The 21,099-nt window shown below is 36.3% G+C and overlaps 2 protein-coding genes across 5 annotated transcripts in view; one reads left to right on the top strand and one right to left on the bottom strand.

Annotated features, from left to right (window-relative positions):
- The window catches only part of rsh (radish), a 780,520-nt gene that overhangs the window by 267,779 nt on the left and 491,642 nt on the right, over nt 1-21,099 (top strand). The gene's annotated exons all lie outside the window — the stretch shown is intronic.
- On the bottom strand, nt 914-20,031 carry LOC135839920 (protein 5NUC-like). The gene is made up of 9 exons (XM_065356185.1): nt 19,004-20,031; nt 9,136-9,336; nt 8,843-9,050; nt 8,554-8,751; nt 6,219-6,382; nt 6,015-6,123; nt 5,757-5,921; nt 5,438-5,641; nt 914-5,025 (listed from the first exon to the last, which is right to left on the bottom strand). Exons 1-9 carry the CDS (start codon nt 19,361-19,363, stop codon nt 4,829-4,831), a joined length of 1,806 nt encoding a protein of 601 aa, XP_065212257.1. The 5' UTR covers nt 19,364-20,031; the 3' UTR covers nt 914-4,828.

Genomic DNA, 21,099 nt, shown 5'->3' with positions numbered 1-21,099 from the left:
ACCCGTGTGTAAAAAGATGAAAGTACGAGATATAATTACACGATGAACGATGAGTAGTGGCGGTCGGATGTATAGGCTGAAAGCTGCGTACTTACCATTTCAATTGTTAGGTATAAAGCTTTCGGGTAGTTGTTCTCGTTAATCAGTCGAACGATTTCCAACTACCTCGTGCTAAGGTTATAATTAGTCGGGGTGCGGGGGAGCGGTTCGGCTGCTCCACATCCCTTCACGACGACGACGACGAAGCAGCTCGAACGTGGTGGCTTTCCAAAAGCTGCTTGACAGTTGTAAGTATAAGCTAACAAAAGCTCGCCGCGGCGGCGGCGGTGGCGGCGGCGAGAACGAGAGTGGAATTGAAAGAAGATGACGACAAAGAACGAAGTGTAGAGTCGAAGAGATGGCTTATGTACGCAGATGGCTGGGCGGGCTGGATCAATTAAATAGTATAATTCGAAACGTACTCGCAGCTATATAGTATAAGTTTAAACTTAATTTAAATTTCACTTAGCATCGAAACCTTTTCCATATTTCTGGCTTTTAATTTTATACTGTAGAGCTTGTAATTTGATGTAAATTAATGTCTAAAGTTGCGTTTCGGTACAATTTCGCTAAGGCGAATGATGACTGCGGTGGTGGTGGGGGCTGATGGGGTGCTGATGATGATGTCGACTTTACGTGACGTTTATCGATATTTTTGCCTGCGTAGGGATATTTATATCCATGTGTGTGTAGAAGGTATCAGAGGAACGTGAAATATTCCAACGATGAAGTATACTGCAATACGAAAGTACTCGTATCAGCGAATATGTACGAGTACGTACACGTGTGTTAGGTATATAGGTATACTTTAGAATGAAATTAAAACAAAAATACCGCGCCTCTTTCTCGTAGGCGTAGGTACGAAACGAATACGTGTAGTTACATAATTTATTATGTACACGCGACAATATCGGATGAAATATGTATTTACATTTTTGTGATGAATACCTACCTGTGTTTCTATGTACAATGTACATCTAAATATATTTACACATAACAGTATAGGTACCTACAATCCTGCATACTCGTACGTATAGGTATAATATGTACTGCGAATAAAATAGCCTAGTGTTCCTTTATTCGTACCATGAATAATTCTAAACACTCTAATCAAAAGTTGAGCGAGCAAGAAAAATGCTAACTCGAGAATTATGATACCCACGATACGTTGATTTATATTACACCAGAGTGGTCTATAGTCTCGCAATTTTCCTGCTGAGAAAACGTGTATTGTAGGTAATTTTCAAGATACATAAATCGATCTTATATTTTCAATTCGGAGATAAGTCGAATAGAAGAAAATCCGGTTTGGGTAATGCAATTTTGAACCCTCCCCCCCTCTCTCATTTTGGCAAGTGTCAGACCCAAATTTATTCTGTTAAATTTGGACCACGATTTGTTTGAGGTCCAGGTGTAGGGTGTCTGCAAGTTGAGTTCAAATTATAGAGTCACATGTGCGGATTCATTCGAATGAATGAAATAGTTCGGCATATGACAATAGGAGTAATCGCACCCCCTCCCCGCCAATCATCCGGGATAACCTTTTTCTTACAAGGGACATCCTAAGGAACATTTTAAAGCAAACTTGCCCAAAAAAAAGTTGGTCTGACTTACAAAATGGCGGCCATTTTGATTGACAGGTCAGCCGAAATTGCAGATTTTGCGTTTCAACATGGGACCTGCACGAAATTTTTCAAACTTTACGAAGGTACATCGAAAGATCATGCAAAAATTTATCACCTGTCAAAATTTCAAGTGCTAAAGTGCGTTTTTCGATTTTTGGTGAATTATTAAAAATCCAATTTAGGCCAAAAATGAGGGAAAAAATCAAAATTTCACCAAATTGACCAAGAAAGCTGAAATTTGGGATATACCCTATTTTCGACATGCCAAATCAATTGGAAACGGTTTCAACCCGTTTTGAGCAGTTCTGGAGCCTCCAGCAGATTTTTGAAACTCGAAATTCCCACAAAATTCCATCAAATTGGAGTTGTAAAGCTGACATTTATTCTAAAAACTAATTTCAATACGCTACGAAGTACTGCAGGTAAATTTCAAGTCATTTTAGAGCCTCCAGCGACTTTTTTGAAAATTACTGGAGCCTCCAGCAGATTTTTAAAACTCGAAATTCCCAAAAATATCATCAAAGGGAGTTGGAAAGCCGAAATTCATGCTGCAAACTAATTTCAATACGCTACGAAATTGACTGCTGGTGGATTTCAAGTCGTTTTGGAGCCTCCAGCGACTTTTTGAGAATTCCTGAAGCCTCCAGCAGTTTTTTGAAACTTTAAATTTTCACAAAATTTCATCAAATGGAGATTGAAAGCTGAAATTTACTCTACACTCCAATTTTAACACCCTCTGAAGACGACTTCAGATGGGTTCAAGTCATTTTAGAGCCTCCAGCGACTTTTTTGAAAATTACCGGAGCCTCCAGTAGATTTTTGAAACTTGAAATTCCTGCAACAGTAATGTATCAAATGGAGTTGGCAAGCTGAAATTTACTACGCAGACTACATGGAGGTTTCAAATGGTTTTGAAGCTTCCAGCTACTTTTAGGAAATTTCAATTTTCCAAAAAAACGTCATAAAATTTTTCAAAAAGTCGCTGGAGGCTCCAAAACGACTTGAAATCCACCAGTAGTCAACTTCGTAGCGTATTGAAATTAGTTTTCAGAATGAAGTTTGACTCTCCACCTCAGTTTGATGAAATTTTGGGGAAATTTCAAGTTTCAAAAATCTGCTGGAGGCTTCAGGAACTTTTAAAAAAGTCGCTGGAGGCTCCCAAAACGACTTGAAATTCACCAGCAGTCAACTTCGTAGCAAATTGAAGTTAGTTTGCAGAATGAATTTCGGCTTTCCAACTCCATTTAATGATACTTTGTGGGAATTTCGAGTTTCAAAAATCTGCTGGAGGCTCCAGAACTGCTCAAAACGGGTTGAAACCGTTTCCAATTGATTTGGCATGTCGAAAATAGGGTATATCGCAAATTTCAGCTTTCTTGGTCAATTTGGTGAAATTTTGATTTTTTCCCTCATTTTTGGCCTAAATTGGATTTTCAATAATTCACCAAAAATCGAAAAACGCACTTTAGCACTTGAAATTTTGAAAGGTGATAAATTTTAGCATGATCTTTCGATATATTTTTGTAAGGTTTGAAAAATTTCGTGCAAGTTCTATGTTGGAACGCAAAATCTGCGATTTCGGCTGACCTGTCAATCAAAATGGCCGCCATTTTGTTAGTAAGTCCAACTTTTTTCGGGCAAGTTTGCGTTTAAATGTTCCTTAGGATGTCCTCTTTAAGAAAAAAGTTGTACCGGTAGATCGGCGGGGGGTGGGGGGTGCAACAACTCCTATTGTCATATGCCGGACTAAAATCATTCACGATTATGTATTGAAAAAAAATGAATATTCGAATATTTGCGTTAGTTCATTAATGGAACTAACACCAACAACGTAAAAGTATTTATGGTAACTAGTTCTCGACATGGCGTTCATAATATTCAACATTGGTAGATCTAGAAACATATGTTTGGTTCTTATCAATAATTTTTCAAGCGAGGTTTGTAAAAGCAGCTTAAGAAAATAACATTAAAGCTAATCGATGTTCTAAAATTCCTGATAATGTAATTTAACTTTCCTTCATCTTGATCTCTCCCCTTGGAGCATCATTGTTTAAGGAAATGCTGCAGGATTTCGACCAAAATCAATGAAAACCTTCATTTTAAGTTGAAAGGTACTCGGAAATTTTTTTCAACTTCGGAAGTGTCTAAGGAGGGGAGATATGGTTTCTCAAAAAGAGGGACATCTTGGAAAAAATGGTGGATTTTTTCGCTCTATCCCAAAAGCTCGTCGATAGAGCCAAAATTTGCCACCATTTTATGGGGACGAAAGTACATAGAGTTTTTTTGGGGGTGGGAGGGAGGAAGAGGAGGGGATCAATATACGGAAAAGATTCCAATTTTGCATTTTCTGTTTTGGATTTTTGTGGGCTCAAATGTGATTTTTTTTTCTGATTTTAAAAAAAAGCAACAATTGGACCAAACGAAGCAAGGTCGAAAGTTTTCGAAAATTTCATTTCGAGAGATCTAAAAACGATTTTTTTTAGGAAGTTGATTTTGAAAAAAAAGAGGACAGGCTCGAGCGAAGCGAGAGTAAAAAATTTTGGAAATTTGCATTTTGAAAGAACTAAAAACGACGTTTTTTTATGCGAGGAGTTTAAATTTTAGAATTTGAAAGATTTTTTAAAGATGTTTTTTTAAAAAACAGGTTGAGCAGGGATTAAAGCAAAAAACCGTGATTTCTTTTCAAAAATTCCCTCTCTCTGGGTACCCATATCTTTCCTCTTGGGGCACCTTCGAAGCTAAAATTTTCCTGAGTAATTTTTAACTCGGAATGAAAAAATTCTCCGACATTTTTTTGTGGTTCACTTAATTTTACGTAGAGTTCGTTACGAAAACTGTACAATGTAGTGAACGAAGAAGTGGGAGAAGGGGCCCTTCTTCGTTTGGTGCAAGTATCAAGTGACTGGATATTATTTACAATGTAAGATAATGGATTTTTTACAATGAAAGCTGATTTGCAAATTTCGAATAGGTAACTCGAGTTGGCGAAATTGAATAAAAAATAATTCCTAATTGAGCTGCAATTCGTATTCTGTACAATATAGTCGTAGGTATAGCTCAAACCAATCGATGATTTCGTTGAATTTTTCAAAATTTACAAATTCGATTATTCAAATAGACTTAGTTTGAGTAATATACGCGAGTTAATTGACGAGTATTTTACATCATAAAATATACGCTCGTAACGAAACGAAAATCGCGATTAATGATAGTAACAGGTGGGCTGATGGTATGGCAGCTGAAGAAGTTGTATTAGGATCTTTCAGTTTGAGTCCGGTGACTTTCAGTCGATTGTCCAAATGAGGATACACTACTCGATTCTTCTCCACGTAGGCCATGAGTGGATCTATATCCGTGAAACCTGTCGAGCATATACAATCACGTTGAGTCATCTATGTAGAAAAATATTGAACCTCTGAGCTGGTCAGGAGACTGAGCCAGGGGTCCTCAAAATGAGGCGACATTTGAAAAAATCGTGTTTTTTGGTACATCATACGCGACACGATATTTCAAAATGTTTGAAATTTTGTACCCTCCCTCCTGCCCCCTTCCCTCCCAATACTATTGAAATCCTATTTTGAAAATTAGTTTGTCAAAAAAAATTTGTATTCGTGATGAACAAGTTGAGAGCTTTCACAGTGAAAGTTCAACTGAGGTTCGTCCCCAATTCTGCTCATCCTGGGAAAAAATTGCCATTTTACAAAACTATATGTTCCTTTCAACATGGCTTTTGATAAATTTAGAAAAATTGACCAAAACTTATGTGTACATACTGAGTATTGTTTTATTGATGGATTCGGTTTTGAACATATTGAATTTATCTCCTCCTTCGGCCAAAAACGTCACCGTTACGACGTCGTATAATTCGTCATTTTGAAGAGGTTTGTATTCTGGTATATCGCAATATCTGCATAAAGCAGTCACGGATGCGACTCGTTGACCGGATGGTTTCGTTAAGTCATATTCTACTCTGAGTCCTGTTAGCGAATACAAAAAAAAACAAAAAACAAGGATGAATGAAAATGTGTGCGATTTTGGAAAATACCTCAAATTTCTGGGTGTAATGGTCAAGTAGGTATAATAGGTAGGTACCTGAAAAATGAAGGAAATAACTCGCATGATATGAGGTTTGGTCTGGGCTGTACGTGGATACTCCGAATTCCAAAGCTTTTCTAATACTACTGCCTCGTAATTTCATTTCGACCAATTTGTTTTCGAACGGCATTACCGTCATCAAGTCTTCAATGGTTAGAGTGCCTAAAATAATCATAGATACGATTTACCAACCCATTCAGGATAAATAAACGAAGAATAATTTAAATGTCGAGTTGAATTCAGCTGCATTCTTACCTTCATTCTTTTTATTATCGATGACAGAGCGAATTCCTCCGTTTTGATAGAAAGCTATGGGTGTTTTGGTCCATGTTTTTTCTTTACGTTCTTTCGCCAGTTGTACTTCCTGTCAAAATGAAAATTTATAAGTTCAGGTTTCATGACATCCTATTTGTATGTTTTTTGCTCGAATATGAGGCGTGTCGTTCAATGTTCACTTACAAAATCAATAAAGGAATCGGTAATCAAGTTAGCCAAGGTGGATTCAAATCTTCCCTCAGAAAAAACTGACTTCCCCAAGAACGTACGCGTGTAGCCTTTGACGATGTGGACTCGTTCGTTGACCAAGTTGGTCCATTTGGCGATTTCGGTGTCGAGATCCGGATCTGTTGAAACGTATTTTGCAATTTGGTAGGTGAAAAATTGGCTCTAGTTAGGTGATTCTCCCTGCCCCTCACCCCTCCCCCTCCCCACAACATCGATTGAGGTGAAATTTGACTCACTGGAGGAGCAATTTTGAGCTGACGAAGTTGATTTTATTTTTCTGATTTTTGGGGGATTTATGAAAATGGCGAAATGTCCATTTGATATTTTTTACAAAAAAATTGAATCTTGAGATGTAAATCTGAAGATAAGTCTTCGTCGCGAATCGATTTCGACTGTTTTTGGGCAGATCTGGAGCCTCCAGCACAAATTGACTTTCCTCAAGGATCGTTCCAGGATGTCAAATTAACCTTGTTTTGGGTTCGGATCCTCCATTTTAAACTAAATTTTTATGGAAAACATCACGAAGAACTTATACAAAAATGTTGAGCAAACTCAGAAAGACCCAAATTCACCCAAAATTCAACTGATTTCATACCCCCCCCCCCACACCCACCGATCTGATGAGACGAATTTTTTCTCAAAGGGAACATCCTAAGGAATATTTTAAAGCAAACTTGCCAAAAAAAAAAAAAAAAAGGTAAGCCCTATTAACAAACTGGCGGTAATTTTGATTGACAAGAGTTCTCCAACATGGGATTAGCACGAAATTTTTTGAACTGGTCAAAGCTAGATCGACAGAGCATGTGAACATTTTTCACCAGCCACAATTTCAAGCGCTAAAGGGCATTTTTCGATTTTTGGTGAATTTTTGAAAATCAAATTTAAGCCAAAACTGAAGAGGAAAAAAATCAAAATTTTACCAACTTGACCTAGAAAGTTAAAATTTGGTATATGCCCTACTTTCGACCTTTCAAATCGGTTGGAAACGGTTTCAACCTGTTTTGAGCAGTTCTGGAGGCTCCAGAAACTTTTTGAAAATTCCTGGAGCCTCCAGGAGATTTTTGATTCATCAAATGGAGTTATAAAAAACGAAATTCACGATGTACTCCAACTTAAACACGTTATTAAGTCTGCTGCTGGAAGGTTCAAGTAATTTTGGAGCCTCCAGCGACTTTCTGAAATTCCTGGAGTCTCCAGTAGATTTTAGAAACTTGAAATTTCCCCAAAATTTCATTTGAACACGCTATTAAGTCGACTGGTGGCGAGTTTTAGTCATTTTGGAGCCTCTAGTGACTTTTTGAAAATTCGCGGAGCCTCCAGTACGTTTTTGAAATTTGAAATTTCCACAAAATTTCATCAAATGCGTTGGAAAGCCGAAATTCACTCTGCAAACTATTTCAGTACGCCATGAAGTCGACTGCTAGGTGATTTCGAATCGTTTTAGAGCCTCCAGCAACTTTTTGGAAATTTCTGGAGCCTCCAGCAGATTTTCCAATCCTGGAAATTTTCATGAAATTTCACCTAACAGAGCTGGAAATCCCAAATTCACTTTGCACTCCAAATTTTTAGCATCGATAAATCTGCTGGAGGCTCCAAAACGACTTGGAATCTATCTGCAGTCGATTTCGTAGCGTATTAAAATTAGTTTGCAGAATTGATTTCGAATTTCCAACATTATTTTGATGAAATTTTGTGGAAATTTCAAGTTTCAAAAATCTGCCGGAGGCTCCAGAACTGCTGACACCGGTTTGAAACCGTTTCCAATCGGTTTGGCAGGTCGAAAATAGGGTATATGCCAAATTTCAGCTGTTTAGGTCCATTTGGTAAAATTTTGATTTTCCCTCCATTTTTGGTTTAAATTTGATTTCCAAAAATTCACCAAAAATCGAAAAATGCCTTTCACACTCAAAATTTTGGTTGGTGATGAATTTTGGTATGCTCTGTCGATCTAGCGTTGACCAGTTCAAAAAATTTTTTGCGAGTTCTGTTGGAAATAGGGCCTACTTATTTTGGGGGAATTCTGCTTCAAAATGTTCCTTAGGATGTCCCCTTTAAGAAAAAGTTGTCCTATTGGATCGAGGTGAGGAGGGGAGGCGGTCCAATTACTCCATATATGCCATAAGCCGGACTAATAAGTTGGTCTTTCTGAATCAATTAGGACAGAAATATGGTTCTTGTACGATATTTATAAATGAAAAATGCTAAAAGATTGAGATTTTAAATGTTCAAAATTTCGACGTTTGTTGAGGGGAGGGGGGATTTTTTTCAAATTGGGTTTTCAAATTCTTACCTTTCTTGATAGTTGAATTGAGTATCTGCGGATTTCCGGTAGCGCTGAGGACGTTACCTTCGTCATCGAAGTCTACCATCAGTCTGCCTAAATATTTACTATACGCGTACGCCTGCACAACTGGAACTTGTTTGCCCGATTTTTGGGACACCATTGTCGGATACTCTGATGTGACCAATTCAACGCTAGGTTTTGCATCTATACATATTAACATAAAGGATATAACTAGTGATTGTGGTACCTACCTATCACGTATCATTTTGGATGCAGTTTCATTGATATAACCTACCCTTTGGCGAGTACAAAAATGAATGAGAATGACCACCAACAACCACACTGACCTCTTCTACCTCGGCTGCTATTTTCTTATCGTATTCGAATCCCGAATGTCCCAATGCGATGATGATTTTGATACCTTCGGACTTCAATCGCTGTGCTTCGCGTCGAATGTATGGTATTTCTTCGAATATCTCCAGGTTTTCCGTATTCGCAATATCCTGCGTGAATAAATTCGCAATCGAGTTATATTTTTGCTCATGATGAGATGCGATATTAATTTAGATAAATTAAAATTTTCCATACTTTTGTCTCGGTTGTCAAGTATCCGATAACTCCGATTTTTCTTCCTTCTACTGTTAGAACCTCTGACGGTCTCAAGTTAGGCAAATCTAATCGTTTTTCGCTGGTTATGTTCAAATTACAGCAAACAACAGGTGTTGTTATATGTTTCAGGTACTCGACTAGGTTGTCAATTCCGTCATCGAATTCGTGATTGCCCAATGACTGAAAAATGACAGTGTGTAAATTAGCTATTTACGTAGGCGGTTTGTAAAAGTTTCCCATATGACTTATTGTAACTCTGTTTATGGTTTCGATGTGTTCAATTTTGTTTTCAAAATGTGTCTCATTGTAAAAGTTTGAGATTTTCAAGCTGAGTCGAATTGTCCAGAAATTGAAAACAAAAACAGATCATTCAGAAATTTCCCAATTTTTTTAGCGATTCAATTTTTCAGCTTGCATCCTGATTCATTTTGCTGGTAAATAATTTAAGGAAGAGTTCATAAGAGGCCACAAAAATAAATTTCTGAATTTTTGAAACCCTATCCTTCCCTATACGGTTATTATTTTATCGTGTCCTAAGATGGATTACATCAGTGAAAAATAGGAAATTAATTAGCATGTCGTGTCATATTTTACGATATAAACAATGTATAATTATAATTGTTTGATTTTTTATCTGATTTATCGCTAATCGATGACTTATTTTTATGTTTCAGGTGAGTGTCAAGTTTCATCAAATGGGTTGAAAAACATATCAATGTGAACAACGATAATCGTAAGTGTTTTTTTTTTTTTTTTTAGAAAGTAATCTTGCGAGAGGCAAATTCATCGTTGATTGATGATGCTTTGAAACATGTTACTTAGGTATCTATCATTGCACCATCTCTCGAGTGGGGAAAAACATATTATCCTCATTCGATGAAGCTCATCCTTGAAAAAAATACAATACTTATAGACCGGCATATGACAATAGGAGTAATCGCACCCCCCCCCCGGTCCACCGGGATAACTTTTTTCTTAAAGGGGACATCCTAAGGAACATTTTAAAGCAAACTTGCCCAAAAAAAATTGACCTTACTTACAAAATGGCGGCTATTTGGATTGATAGGTCAGCCGAAATCGCAGATTTTGCGTTTCAACATAGGACTTGTATGAAATTTTTCAAACTTTACAAAGGTAGATCGAAAGATCATGCAAAAATTTATCACCTGTCAAAATTTCAAGTGCTGAAGTGCGTTTTTCGATTTTTGGTGAATTTTTGAAAATCGAATTTAGGCCAAAAATGAGAGAAAAAAATCAAAATTTTACCAAATTGACCAAGAAAGCTGAAATTTGGGATATACCCTATTTTCGACATGTCAAATCGATTGGAAACGGTTTCAACCCGTTTTGAGCAGTTCTGGAGCCTCCAGCAGATTTTTGAAACTCGAAATTCCCACAAAATTCCATCAAATTGGAGTTGGAAAGCTAAACTTTATTCAAAAAACTAATTTCAATACGTTACGGAGTACTGCAGGTGACTTTCAAGTCGTTTTGGAGCCTCTAGCAACTTTTTGAAAATTCCTGAAGCCTCCAGCAGATTTTTGAAACTCGAAATTCCCGCAAAACTCCATCACACTGAGGAGGAGAGTCTAAATTCATTCTGCAAACTAATTTCAATACGCTACGAAGTTGACTACTGGTGGATTTCAAGTCGTTTTGGAGCCTTCAGCGACTTTTTGAAAGGTTGTATGACGTTTTTTTGGAAAATTAAAATTTCCTAAAAGTAGCTGGAAGCTTCAAAACCATTTGAAACCACCATGTAGTCTGCGAAGTAAATTTTAGCTTGTCAACTTCATTTGATAAATTAATGTTGGGGAAATTTCAAGTTTCAAAAATCTACTGGAGGCTCTAATAATTTTCAAAAAAGTCGCTGGAGGCTCTAAAATGACTTGAACCTACCTGAAGTCGTCTTCAGAGGGTGTTAAAATTGGAGTGTAGAGTAAATTTTATCTTTACACCTCCAATTTGATGGAATTTTACGGTAATTTCGATTTTCAAAAATCTGCTGGAGGCTTCAGGAATTTTCAAAAAGTCGCTGGAGGCTCCAAAATGACTTGAAATTCACCTGCAGTACTTCGTAGCGTATTGAAATTAGTTTTTAGAATAAATTTTAGCTTTCCAACTCCAATTTGATGGAATTTTGTGGGAATTTCGAGTTTCAAAAATCTGCTGGAGGCTCCAGAACTGCTCAAAACGGGTTGAAACAGTTTCCAATCGATTTGGCATGTCGAAAATAGGGTATATTCCAAATTTCAGCTTTCTCGGTCAATTTGGTAAAATTTTGATTTTTTCCCTCATTTTGGCCCTAAATTCGATTTTCAAAAATTCACCAAAAATCGAAAAACGCACTTTAGCACTTGAAATTTTGACAGGTGATAAAATTTTGCATGATCTTTCGATCGACCTTTGTAAAGTTTGAAAAATTTCGTGCAAGTCCTATGTTGATACGCAAAATCTGCGATTTCGGCTGACCTGTCAATCAAAATGGCAGCCATTTTGTAAGTAAGGCTGACTTTTTTTCTGGGCAAGTTTGTTTTAATATGTTCCTCAGGATGTCCTGTGTCCCCTTTAAGAAAAAAGTTATCCCGGAGGATCGGCGGGGGGGGGGGTGCAATTACTCCTATTGTCATATGCCGGACTATTATTCTGAAATTATCTTTTGTCAAAATTGTAAAAAAAAAAATCCATTTTTGGTAAAATTATGAAGAGGGCCAATTTTTGACGAAATTGTCAAACTGCTCTGTTCTTGCAAGTTCACAATTTTTAAAAATGTTGTCTGATATTTCGATTGTTTTCATATTTTGTAAAATTGGAGGACTTTCCGCCACCACTTATTTTCTATCGATGTGGATGAAAATTTCATGGCGTGATTTTTTCACCCGAGGTGACAATTTTAGGGGGTGGGAGCCGAAAAAACCGAAAACAGCATGCATTAATAAGGTACTTACTACTTGATACACTTGAATTGTGACGAAAAAATTTGACCTAATTTCTCTCAAACGAGGGTAAATTTTATTCAAATAGGTACAAGTCTCCCTATTAAGTTCAAGGTTACACTTCTGCGTCTCGCAATAGTTACCTGTGAAGCAGAATAATCGATCGCATCGATAGATAATCTGAATATCATCACAGCTAATGGAATTTTTTTTTCGTCGACGAGTGATTAGATTAACTAAGATTTGCGGAGTGCATCATCTCAATTTAATAATAAGAGGAGAGTATTTAAAATACAGATGTTTATAAAATGATTTACGAAATTCGCAAACGTGGGTTCGTTGTCGAAGGTGAAGCGAATTATGTTTGTGTTCGGAGAATTGTCCAAAATGTGGAAAAAATATGAAAAAAAAAAAAAAAAAATGTTGGGTAGGTAACAATTTTTATTCCCATTCTGTGTAATCTGAATGTTGCATTGTTGCATATACGAAATAAAAATTGGGAAGGTTGATCGGATTTATAATATTAAATTTCATTCATCCGGTTAGTCGTTGATTTATATTTACGCTATGTGCGATAATTCAATGTATCGCTGAGTGTACAGAGTTTTTCAACTTCTTTATAAAGAAGAATATAGGCAGGCACTTATCATAGGGTATTAGGTTTCGACATAATCGGTCGCTTATCAGTGTAAATTGAATTGCCTTTTTTTTTTAATGAGAATTACCACCATTTAATAACGATCTTGTCAGTGTACTCGAAGATAAATAATCATCTTATAGGCGATGAAGCGATGATAGATAGATGATAGATTAACTACTGTAGGTATGATCATCGCATCTTTATTGCTAGATTTTTTTCTCTCGTTTTGTTTCAAGTTCCCCTTCTTTTCATCGTGATGAAATATTATTATGAGTGATGGACTCGTTTATACGTTGAATTGCCACAATGTAAATTATTGTAAAGTGTAATAGGTTCAGCTAGCTCTCTAGGAGATACTTGACATTGAAAATATGTATCTAACAGTGCGGATGCGGTACGATATATTAATTAAAATAATTTCGAAATGCAATGTGCTCGAATGAGCGAGACTATATCGATATCGATGATACAATCAGAAAAATCTCTATACTCGCGATATTTTTTCCACAGTAAACGATCGATTCTTAGAAATTAGATGATTCGAGTCGGAATGAGTCATCTTTAGCAACATTGTGTTTATAAGTTATTATTTTTTGAAAACGTAATTCTGCTTAGTTATCAGTTTATTTCTAATTAGCAGAATCGCATTACATATTATGTATAAAATTACATTGGAAAATTGATTGCAATTTAGGAATGTTCGATTTTGAGAACTCTTGCATTTGTTTCGAAAGTCGATCTATGAATCTTGAACTCGGAAAGAAGTCTATATGTATATCCAAATGGCTTCATAAATGTTTAACTTTGAGAATCCTTGAATTATTGGTTGTGCAAGTCGATCTAAAAAATATGATGAAAGACTCAAATTTGGAAAAAGTTTAACTGGAAAAAAAATTTCGAGCTGGACGAAGCTCAACCGGGTGCTGAAGTGCAGTTTTCGATTTTTGGTGAATTTTCAAAAATCATTAGACCAAAAACAATCAAAAATTTTCCAAATTGACCTAGAAAGCTGGGATTTTGTACGAACTCTATTTTGGAGGCTTCGAATCGATTAGAACCAGTTTTGATCCATATTGAGTAGTTCTGGACTTCTGGAGCCTCCAGTAGATTTTTCAAAAAAATTTATCGAATAAAGTTGGACTGTTAAAATTTTTTTTATACTCTAATTTTGGCATGTTGAGTCGATTCGAGATGGTTTTAAGCAGTTAGCTCGTATATTTTGGAGATTCCAGATTTTTAAAAAGTCCCATAAAATTCTAGAAACACATTTTTATCAAAATATTTAAATTTTTGGCGAAATTTAAAAACTTTTGAGGGGTGTAAAAATCTCAAAAATCATGACTCGATGTTAGGTCTCAAAATTCCTCAAAAATTTTCAAAATTTCAACGAAATATGTTTTTCAATTTCTGGCAAAGTTGCAGCACAATCCAGGTATGATCATTGTTCAAGATACTCTATCGTAAGGTGAATTTGATCATGGTTTGTTGAAATTATTTAAGTTGTATATTATAAAATGTAGGTAGGTAGGTAGGTAGGTAGGTAGGTAGGTAAGAATAATCAGAATTCAAACAAACCACTTGTTGATTTCTTTTCTTTTTTTATCATCAAAGTCTCTAGGGGGCAAAATATCAACAAATATAGAGATCGGGTTTGTTGCCGAGTGAAGTCACAATCAATATAACCTGATCCAAAGGTCAATTGTACCAGATACTTGAACCGTGTGTAGGTATCTTTTCTATTCTCGCTAGTTGTTGTACCTACCTTATAAATATGAGAATACATATTTATCTTAATGTTTATTTACTTATAATTTGTGATGATAATGTTTAATTATTCACCAACACTACAGACTATGGGTTTTGTTATCACATCGCTTCAGACATAGTTTCCTGTGTGAGTTCGTATAAGTATTTTATTGTGTGCCTGCGGTAAAAGTGAAATAATGCTCGAGGTGGAAGGGAGAAGGGGGATCGGTCGTCAGCGAATTTTGATTACGTGTGTACGCCGCATGTACGAGTATGATACTTCTTTAAGTTCACATAATATAATTTATGATTGTTACTTAAAGTTATTAATACCGTATTATAGCGTTATTCGTAAAAATTACACTCGTCATCAAGGTTCTTCAAAAATCTAATTAAGAATCGCTGCCAAATAAATGTTACGTTATTTTGCACTCGTAATTTTCGAACGCGAACGTAGGTACGGGATTAGGAATTATCGCGAATCGGTATGTACTCGTATGAGAACGAAAACACGTGATTATGGTATTGAATTGAGGTTATTGAATGGAGAAAATCGAAAGTGTACGAATGTAGAGTACCTATACGATATTAATGAATGAATACTATGAATAGAGGTAGACCAGTCCAGGAAAAGTAGCTGAAAAAAAGGAAGCTGTTGGGAAAAGTGAAATAGAAAGCTGGATTTTGGTATACTGGACCATTTTTACGTTCTGAATACGAATCTGAGGTGTCCCATCGCGTACCTGGTGAGCGCCCCTTCCTCCTGTTGTGGATCTAAGCCTCCTAAATTTGGTTTCTGGTCTGTAACTACTGAAATATTGATCTTAGCGAAAAAATTGTCGAATTAAACTTATTCTACGGGAAATTTCCCATCAGATGGCTACATATTTAGTGATTACATTTGCTGGAAGGGGGGTGGAGCTACACTCATTCAAAGAAAAGGGCGTATGCGTTACATGATATGAAATGAATTTGATCCATCGGAAGTACCCATCGAAATGAATTTTTTGTGTGAAAGTGAAAATTTCAAACAAGTCCTAATTTTTCACCCTAAATCACGATTTTTGTCAAAATTTCCAAAAAAAAGTCTCAATTTTTCCAGAAATGCCAAAAATTCTCAATTTTTTAGTCAGAGATGTTATGAAGTCCTGATTTTTTGCTAGAAATTGATAAAAGTCCCAATTCTAATGAAATAAAAGATGTACCTCTACCTATTCAAACATATTTACACGAATACAAAAATATGTACGTTAATTGAATCCCTTGAAGTTTATTGTATGGTTCAAGTAACAAATAATGCGTTTCAAACAGCTAACATCTTCGGGTGATGGATTTTCCAGGGATCTCGATAATGCATCAACTGGGTAGGAAATATCGAATCGTGGACCTCTGGCGACATACAGCAGCGCGCTAACTGCTGACTGGTAGGGAAAATCAGACGTTTTCTCGATGTCTGATTTTGTAGATCGTTTTACTATCGGAGTATCTACTGACTTACAGCCAGCCATTCTGAATCGCTTCATGATTTTCTCGATATACAGCGATTGATCCAAGGAAATATCTCCATTTGATGATCAAGATACAGTAAAAGCTCGTTATAACGCTTTTGGTTATAACGCTGATTTCGTTATAACGCTGATTTCCTCCGGTCCCTAGACAACCCCATTTAAAGCAAAGTAAAATTAATCGCGATATAACGCTCATGAGCAATTATAAATCACGTTTTAACGCTCTAAAATTTAGGAAAAATCACATTTTTTCAAAATTTTAACAATAGAAACGCAATTTTTTGCGAAAAAAAGCCTACTTATGTGTAAAAAATTCTCATTTTATGAAAATTTTGGCATTTTGATTTTTAAAAAAGCAAAAAGAAAACTTTTATGGCAAAATTTTATACCAAAAAATCATTTATATTATTATAGCAGACCTCAAAATCAAAGTAAAATTTTAGATTTTTCTATTTCCAACTGGAATAGTTGTTCAGTTTCAAAATAAAGTTCACATTTTCATTTCTTTTATTACACTCTTTTTGCTTTAAAACAAGAATTCACAGTATTACGCTCATCAGCGTTAAAATGAGACTTTTGCTTATAACGCGTTTCGGCTTATAACGCTCTTTTTTTCCAGTCCCTTGAAGAGCGTTATAACGAGCTTTTACTGTATTCAAATACCAAGGAAGTGGTCTGCTGTCTTCGAAATGATCTTAAATTCGGACTGTAGCTCTTTGATAAATGCATCCATCAGCTCTTTGTTGTCTGAAAATGCCAGTCTGTCGTCAACGTATAAAGCTAAAATGAGCTGACGAATTTTCCCATTTTGCTTTATGTAGAAGATGTACACGCAAGGATCAACTTTACTCTGGACCAGACCAAGTTTTAGCAGGAAAGCATGGAATCGAGCATTCCAACACCGTGGTGCTTGTTTCAAACCATACAAGCTGCTTTTCAATCGACAAACTTGATTCATACCATCGTTATACCAGTCAGGTTGCCACATGTAAACTTCCTCCTCGACCTTTCTGTACAGGAACGCTGCAGAGACGTCAAATTGACACACAATCATATTTTTGGCCACTGTGATCGCTAACAACGATCTGACGCAAACTTTACTTTATTTTTAACAAATATGAGAAAATTTTATTTTCTGATTCCAATTTTGCCAAAAATTTGAGAAAGTTTTGCTTTTTAAACAAGAAATTCTAAAGTCTTGATTTTTAGCCAAAATTTTTTAAAAAGTTACAAATTTTTGTAAGAAATTGAAAAAAGTTCTGATTTTTTTCAGAATTTTAAAGAAATCACGATTCATGTCAGAAACTTGAAAAAGTCCTGATTTTTTTAGCCAGAAGTGAGGAAAAGTCTTCATTTTTGTGCAGAAATTCAAAAAAAGTCTCGATTTGGAAATCGACCTGATTTTTTTCAGACGGTTAAAAAAATAGGGTAACCCAGGCTAATTTTTATCAAGATGAAAAAAATTCAGGTTTTTTTCCAAAAAATCAAAAAAAAGTTCCAAATGATTGAAAAAATTTTGATTTTTAAGCGAAAGATCAAAAACTTGTGATTTTTTCAGGATTTCGAATAAGTCACCATTTTCTATCATAAATTTGAAAAAGGTCTCGATTTTTTAGCCAACATTGGAAAAGGTCTACATTTTTTCCAGTAATTGGAAAATATATCAATTTTCCAACCATATAGTTTTTTTTGTCAGATTTTTTTTAAAGTTCCAATTTTTGTCAAGATTTCAGAAAAGTCTTGATTTTTTCCTAAAATTTAAAAAATTCCAATTTTTGTCAGAAGTTTTTTGGTAAGAGATTCTAATTATGTAGTTCTGTTTTATTGTCTCTTTTATCAGAAATTTTAAAAAGTGTAAATTTTTTTCGCAGAAATGCAATAAAATGGTGATTTTGCCAGGAATTTGGAAGTCTTGAATTTTCACTCTAGCCAAAAATGCAAAAAATTCAAATTGTAATTTTTTCATAGCAGTGAAAATGAATGAGATATGATCAACAATTATTCGGGGGGGGAGCAGGGGTACACCAAAGGGGAAGGCTGAGTGTCCAGTGGTGTTTTACAAGATGTGTTTATCTGTAATAGTCTGATTACAAATCCATTCATCTATGCAATGAATTTTATTAGGTGGAGGGGGAGGGGGTGTTACTGTTACCCCAATTCAACTCAACATCTACGAGGGGAATCGACATTCAGTTTTAAGGACATTCGATAGGTCAATATTCTTCCCATTTTTTGAATGAAAATAGCTCCACCCTCATCCCAATTGGCGGAGAGCTATTGAAAATCGTGACTATCATTTCTTCGGTCATAACCTCAGTCACGTTTTTCAGTTGTGACTACCGAAAAAAATCAAATATGGCTAATTGGCTACTTCCATTTTTGGACCAGTCACTGTTTCTTTTCTGACGACCTTTTCGGAGAAAAAACGTGTAAACGTGGTAAATTGATGATTCAAATGAACTTCTCACAAGCTTCAGTAGTTTCAGCTAAAATATTCGCTATTCTAATCTCAAAAATTTGTCTATTTCGCTAATTAATTACAGTAGTCATATCCGCAGTCAGAACCCCAGTCACATTAGTTCCGTTCGGTCGTCATATTTGTTCAGTACTCATATTGAAAAATCTGACTGCATTAAAAAAAAACCATTACCAACTAGGATTCGGGGAAATGTAATCAATTAATCACTAAATAAATAGTCATCTGATAAGAAATTTCCCCTAGGATAAGTTTCTTGTGACAATTTTTCCAGGATCAATATATTTGAGGAAATACAGAGAGAGGCCAAAAACCAAATTTGGGGGGCTTAGATCCACAATACGGGAGAACGCTCACCAGAGACGCGAAAGACACCTCAGATTCGTGTTTATAGCACATAAGAATGGGCCACTATACCAAAATTCAGCGTTATTCCTCCCTTTTTCAATGGAATGCGCGATGCTATAATATTTTTCGTGAACTAACTCAAGTTCAGAATGAAAAAAAATGTTTAATTTTTAAAAACGAAGAAAAAATTTACCATAACGTCGAGTCCAAGTTTATCGATCAGTTCGGAAACAACTTGCCATTTGTAAAGCGTGTAGTACGGAGTACCCTGGAATGTGTCGCCGGCATTGATAAAGATGCTGGGTATTCCCTGAGCTTTGGCCTCTTGTCGGGCATCGTCGGCGGCCTTTTTCATACGAGCGAATCCTCCGTAGCATTTATTCTGCTTGACGTACTCGTCCGGACATCTCGCCGTGTACACGTCTGTCTCGACGAATCTGGCATGCAAATCGTTATTGTGCAATATCTGAAGACGAAACGTACCTTGAACCGGTTCCACAACTAGGTAGACGTGCGCCCAGAATAATAGAAAGTACGTCGCGAACTGGTTCATTTTCGCGTTGGGGTTTTTTTCACGCAATTTTGGAGGGACCCGGTACGGCTGACCGATGGATACGAATGCGGATCAGCGGATGAATGAACGATAGTCGACTGACGCGAACGACGATGTGATTAAGCGATTAAATAATGCTGCATTTCGAGGGCTGTCTGATCACAGTGGCTCGTGGCTGTGGTAATTTCAATAGGCTGCCTAAAAACGAGATAGGCGAAAAGCACGTTTTCACTGTAAACCGGCGACACGACGAATTGCTGGGTTATTCGCGGTTTTACCGTTAACGTTGTCATTTACCATTTGCCAGTTTACCACTTGCCACTGTGAAGCTCGCGTTATCATTTTACTATATGTATATTGTAGTGTTGTACTATGTACACGCAGTACGCACCGTCCTCGGTTATTCGGATAAGCCCGAAGGTAAATAACGTAGGTAAAACGTACAGTCAACCTGACTCGACTATGAGCACTGTGTTAGGTTTCGTGTACATACTCGTATTATTAAAGTTGCTACTAGTTGCTGAGTTGTTGCTGCATGTGTGTGTATAGTATGTAGAATTTTTTCATTCTGTTGTGTAGTGCTCATGTAGGTACCTATTACGTGTGTAAACGTTTATGAGCCAGAGTATTAGGTGCTTGAAAGCTCGAAATTTACACGGTCGTTGTTTTTACTGTCGTGTGTACTGTGTATGCCCGTGTACGACTGTACGTGTTAGAATTATCACCGACGACGCGACGCAGCCGCAGCTGACGCTACTGTTAGACTAATGAGAGATAAATTGTTTGTTTTTTCCGCAACTCGATAGAGCTCATTGCTAATTTTCGGTTTACACGACGTCGTCAGCGTCGTTGTCGCGTGAAGGTAAAATTTCCTCTGCTAGAAAATGCTCAATTTTACAAGATTAGCGAATCATACGTGTCGAAATAAATAACCAACGGAGGCCACTTCCCTATATTATCTTGTTCTTCTTCTTTTCCTCGCTATTCTTGTGTCGAGCTTGGGTCTTGATAAGAAGTTGTATCATTTTGAAATTTGCATTCGTGTGTCTCAAACCAACACCCAGATAATATCACGTAGTACATAGGTAGGTACTCGTACTAGGTACTGAGTTGCTCTTCTTGCACACTGCTCGTCCGTATTGCGAGTTGTTTCCCTTTAAATCACTCGAATTGTTTTTTTTATTTAATGACTGTATTACTACTACTACGAGTAAGTAGTATGCCAATTGCTTACATAATACATATTGACACGATGTCGTATCAATCGATAGCTACTTGAAATCGACGCCGAAGAAGCGTTAATAAAAATTTACAATTTATTGCGTCATCTTGTGCCCAAAGTGATGAGTAATTTTAATATTATGAAGTCGCGCTAAAACTATATTAAAAGGTGGATCTCGAAAAAAATAACTCTGAATTTTTGGAAACTTGAAAAAAATCGGGATCATTGGAAATTTTTTTGTCTGACTTTTAAAAACTTGAAAAAAAAGTGTGAATAATTCTTGGTACCTACATAATATTATTATGTCATATACTTGAGAACTATGAGAAAATGAAGATCATTGTTTACCTCAGCTTGGAAGTCAGACAGACGACGACGACCCTGGGAGGCCATGCCGGTAGCTGAGTGATCTCGAGAGTCCAGACAGACGGATAAATGGCCTTAAGAGGCTATAGACAGACGACCTTGTGAAATCAGACAGATTGGTCAATGACCTTGAGAGGACAGATAGACA

The sequence above is a fragment of the Planococcus citri genome, chromosome 1, assembly GCF_950023065.1.
Source record: "Planococcus citri chromosome 1, ihPlaCitr1.1, whole genome shotgun sequence".
In the NCBI taxonomy this organism is placed as follows: Eukaryota; Metazoa; Arthropoda; class Insecta; order Hemiptera; family Pseudococcidae; genus Planococcus; species Planococcus citri.
The sequence above is the reverse complement of the archived record's forward strand: the minus strand, read 5'-3'. Positions and strand labels throughout refer to the sequence as shown.

Coding starts and splice junctions, on each gene's coding strand:
- LOC135839920 (XM_065356185.1), bottom strand. CDS start 19,363: ATGAACCAGTTCGCGACGTACTTTCTATTATTCTGGGCGCACGTCTAC. Junction 5,642..5,756: donor TTATTTCCTTCATTTTTCAG/GTACCTACCTAT, acceptor ATTCGCTAACAG/GACTCAGAGTAGAATATGAC. Junction 5,026..5,437: donor CATCAATAAAACAATACTCA/GTATGTACACAT, acceptor TATGCTCGACAG/GTTTCACGGATATAGATCCA.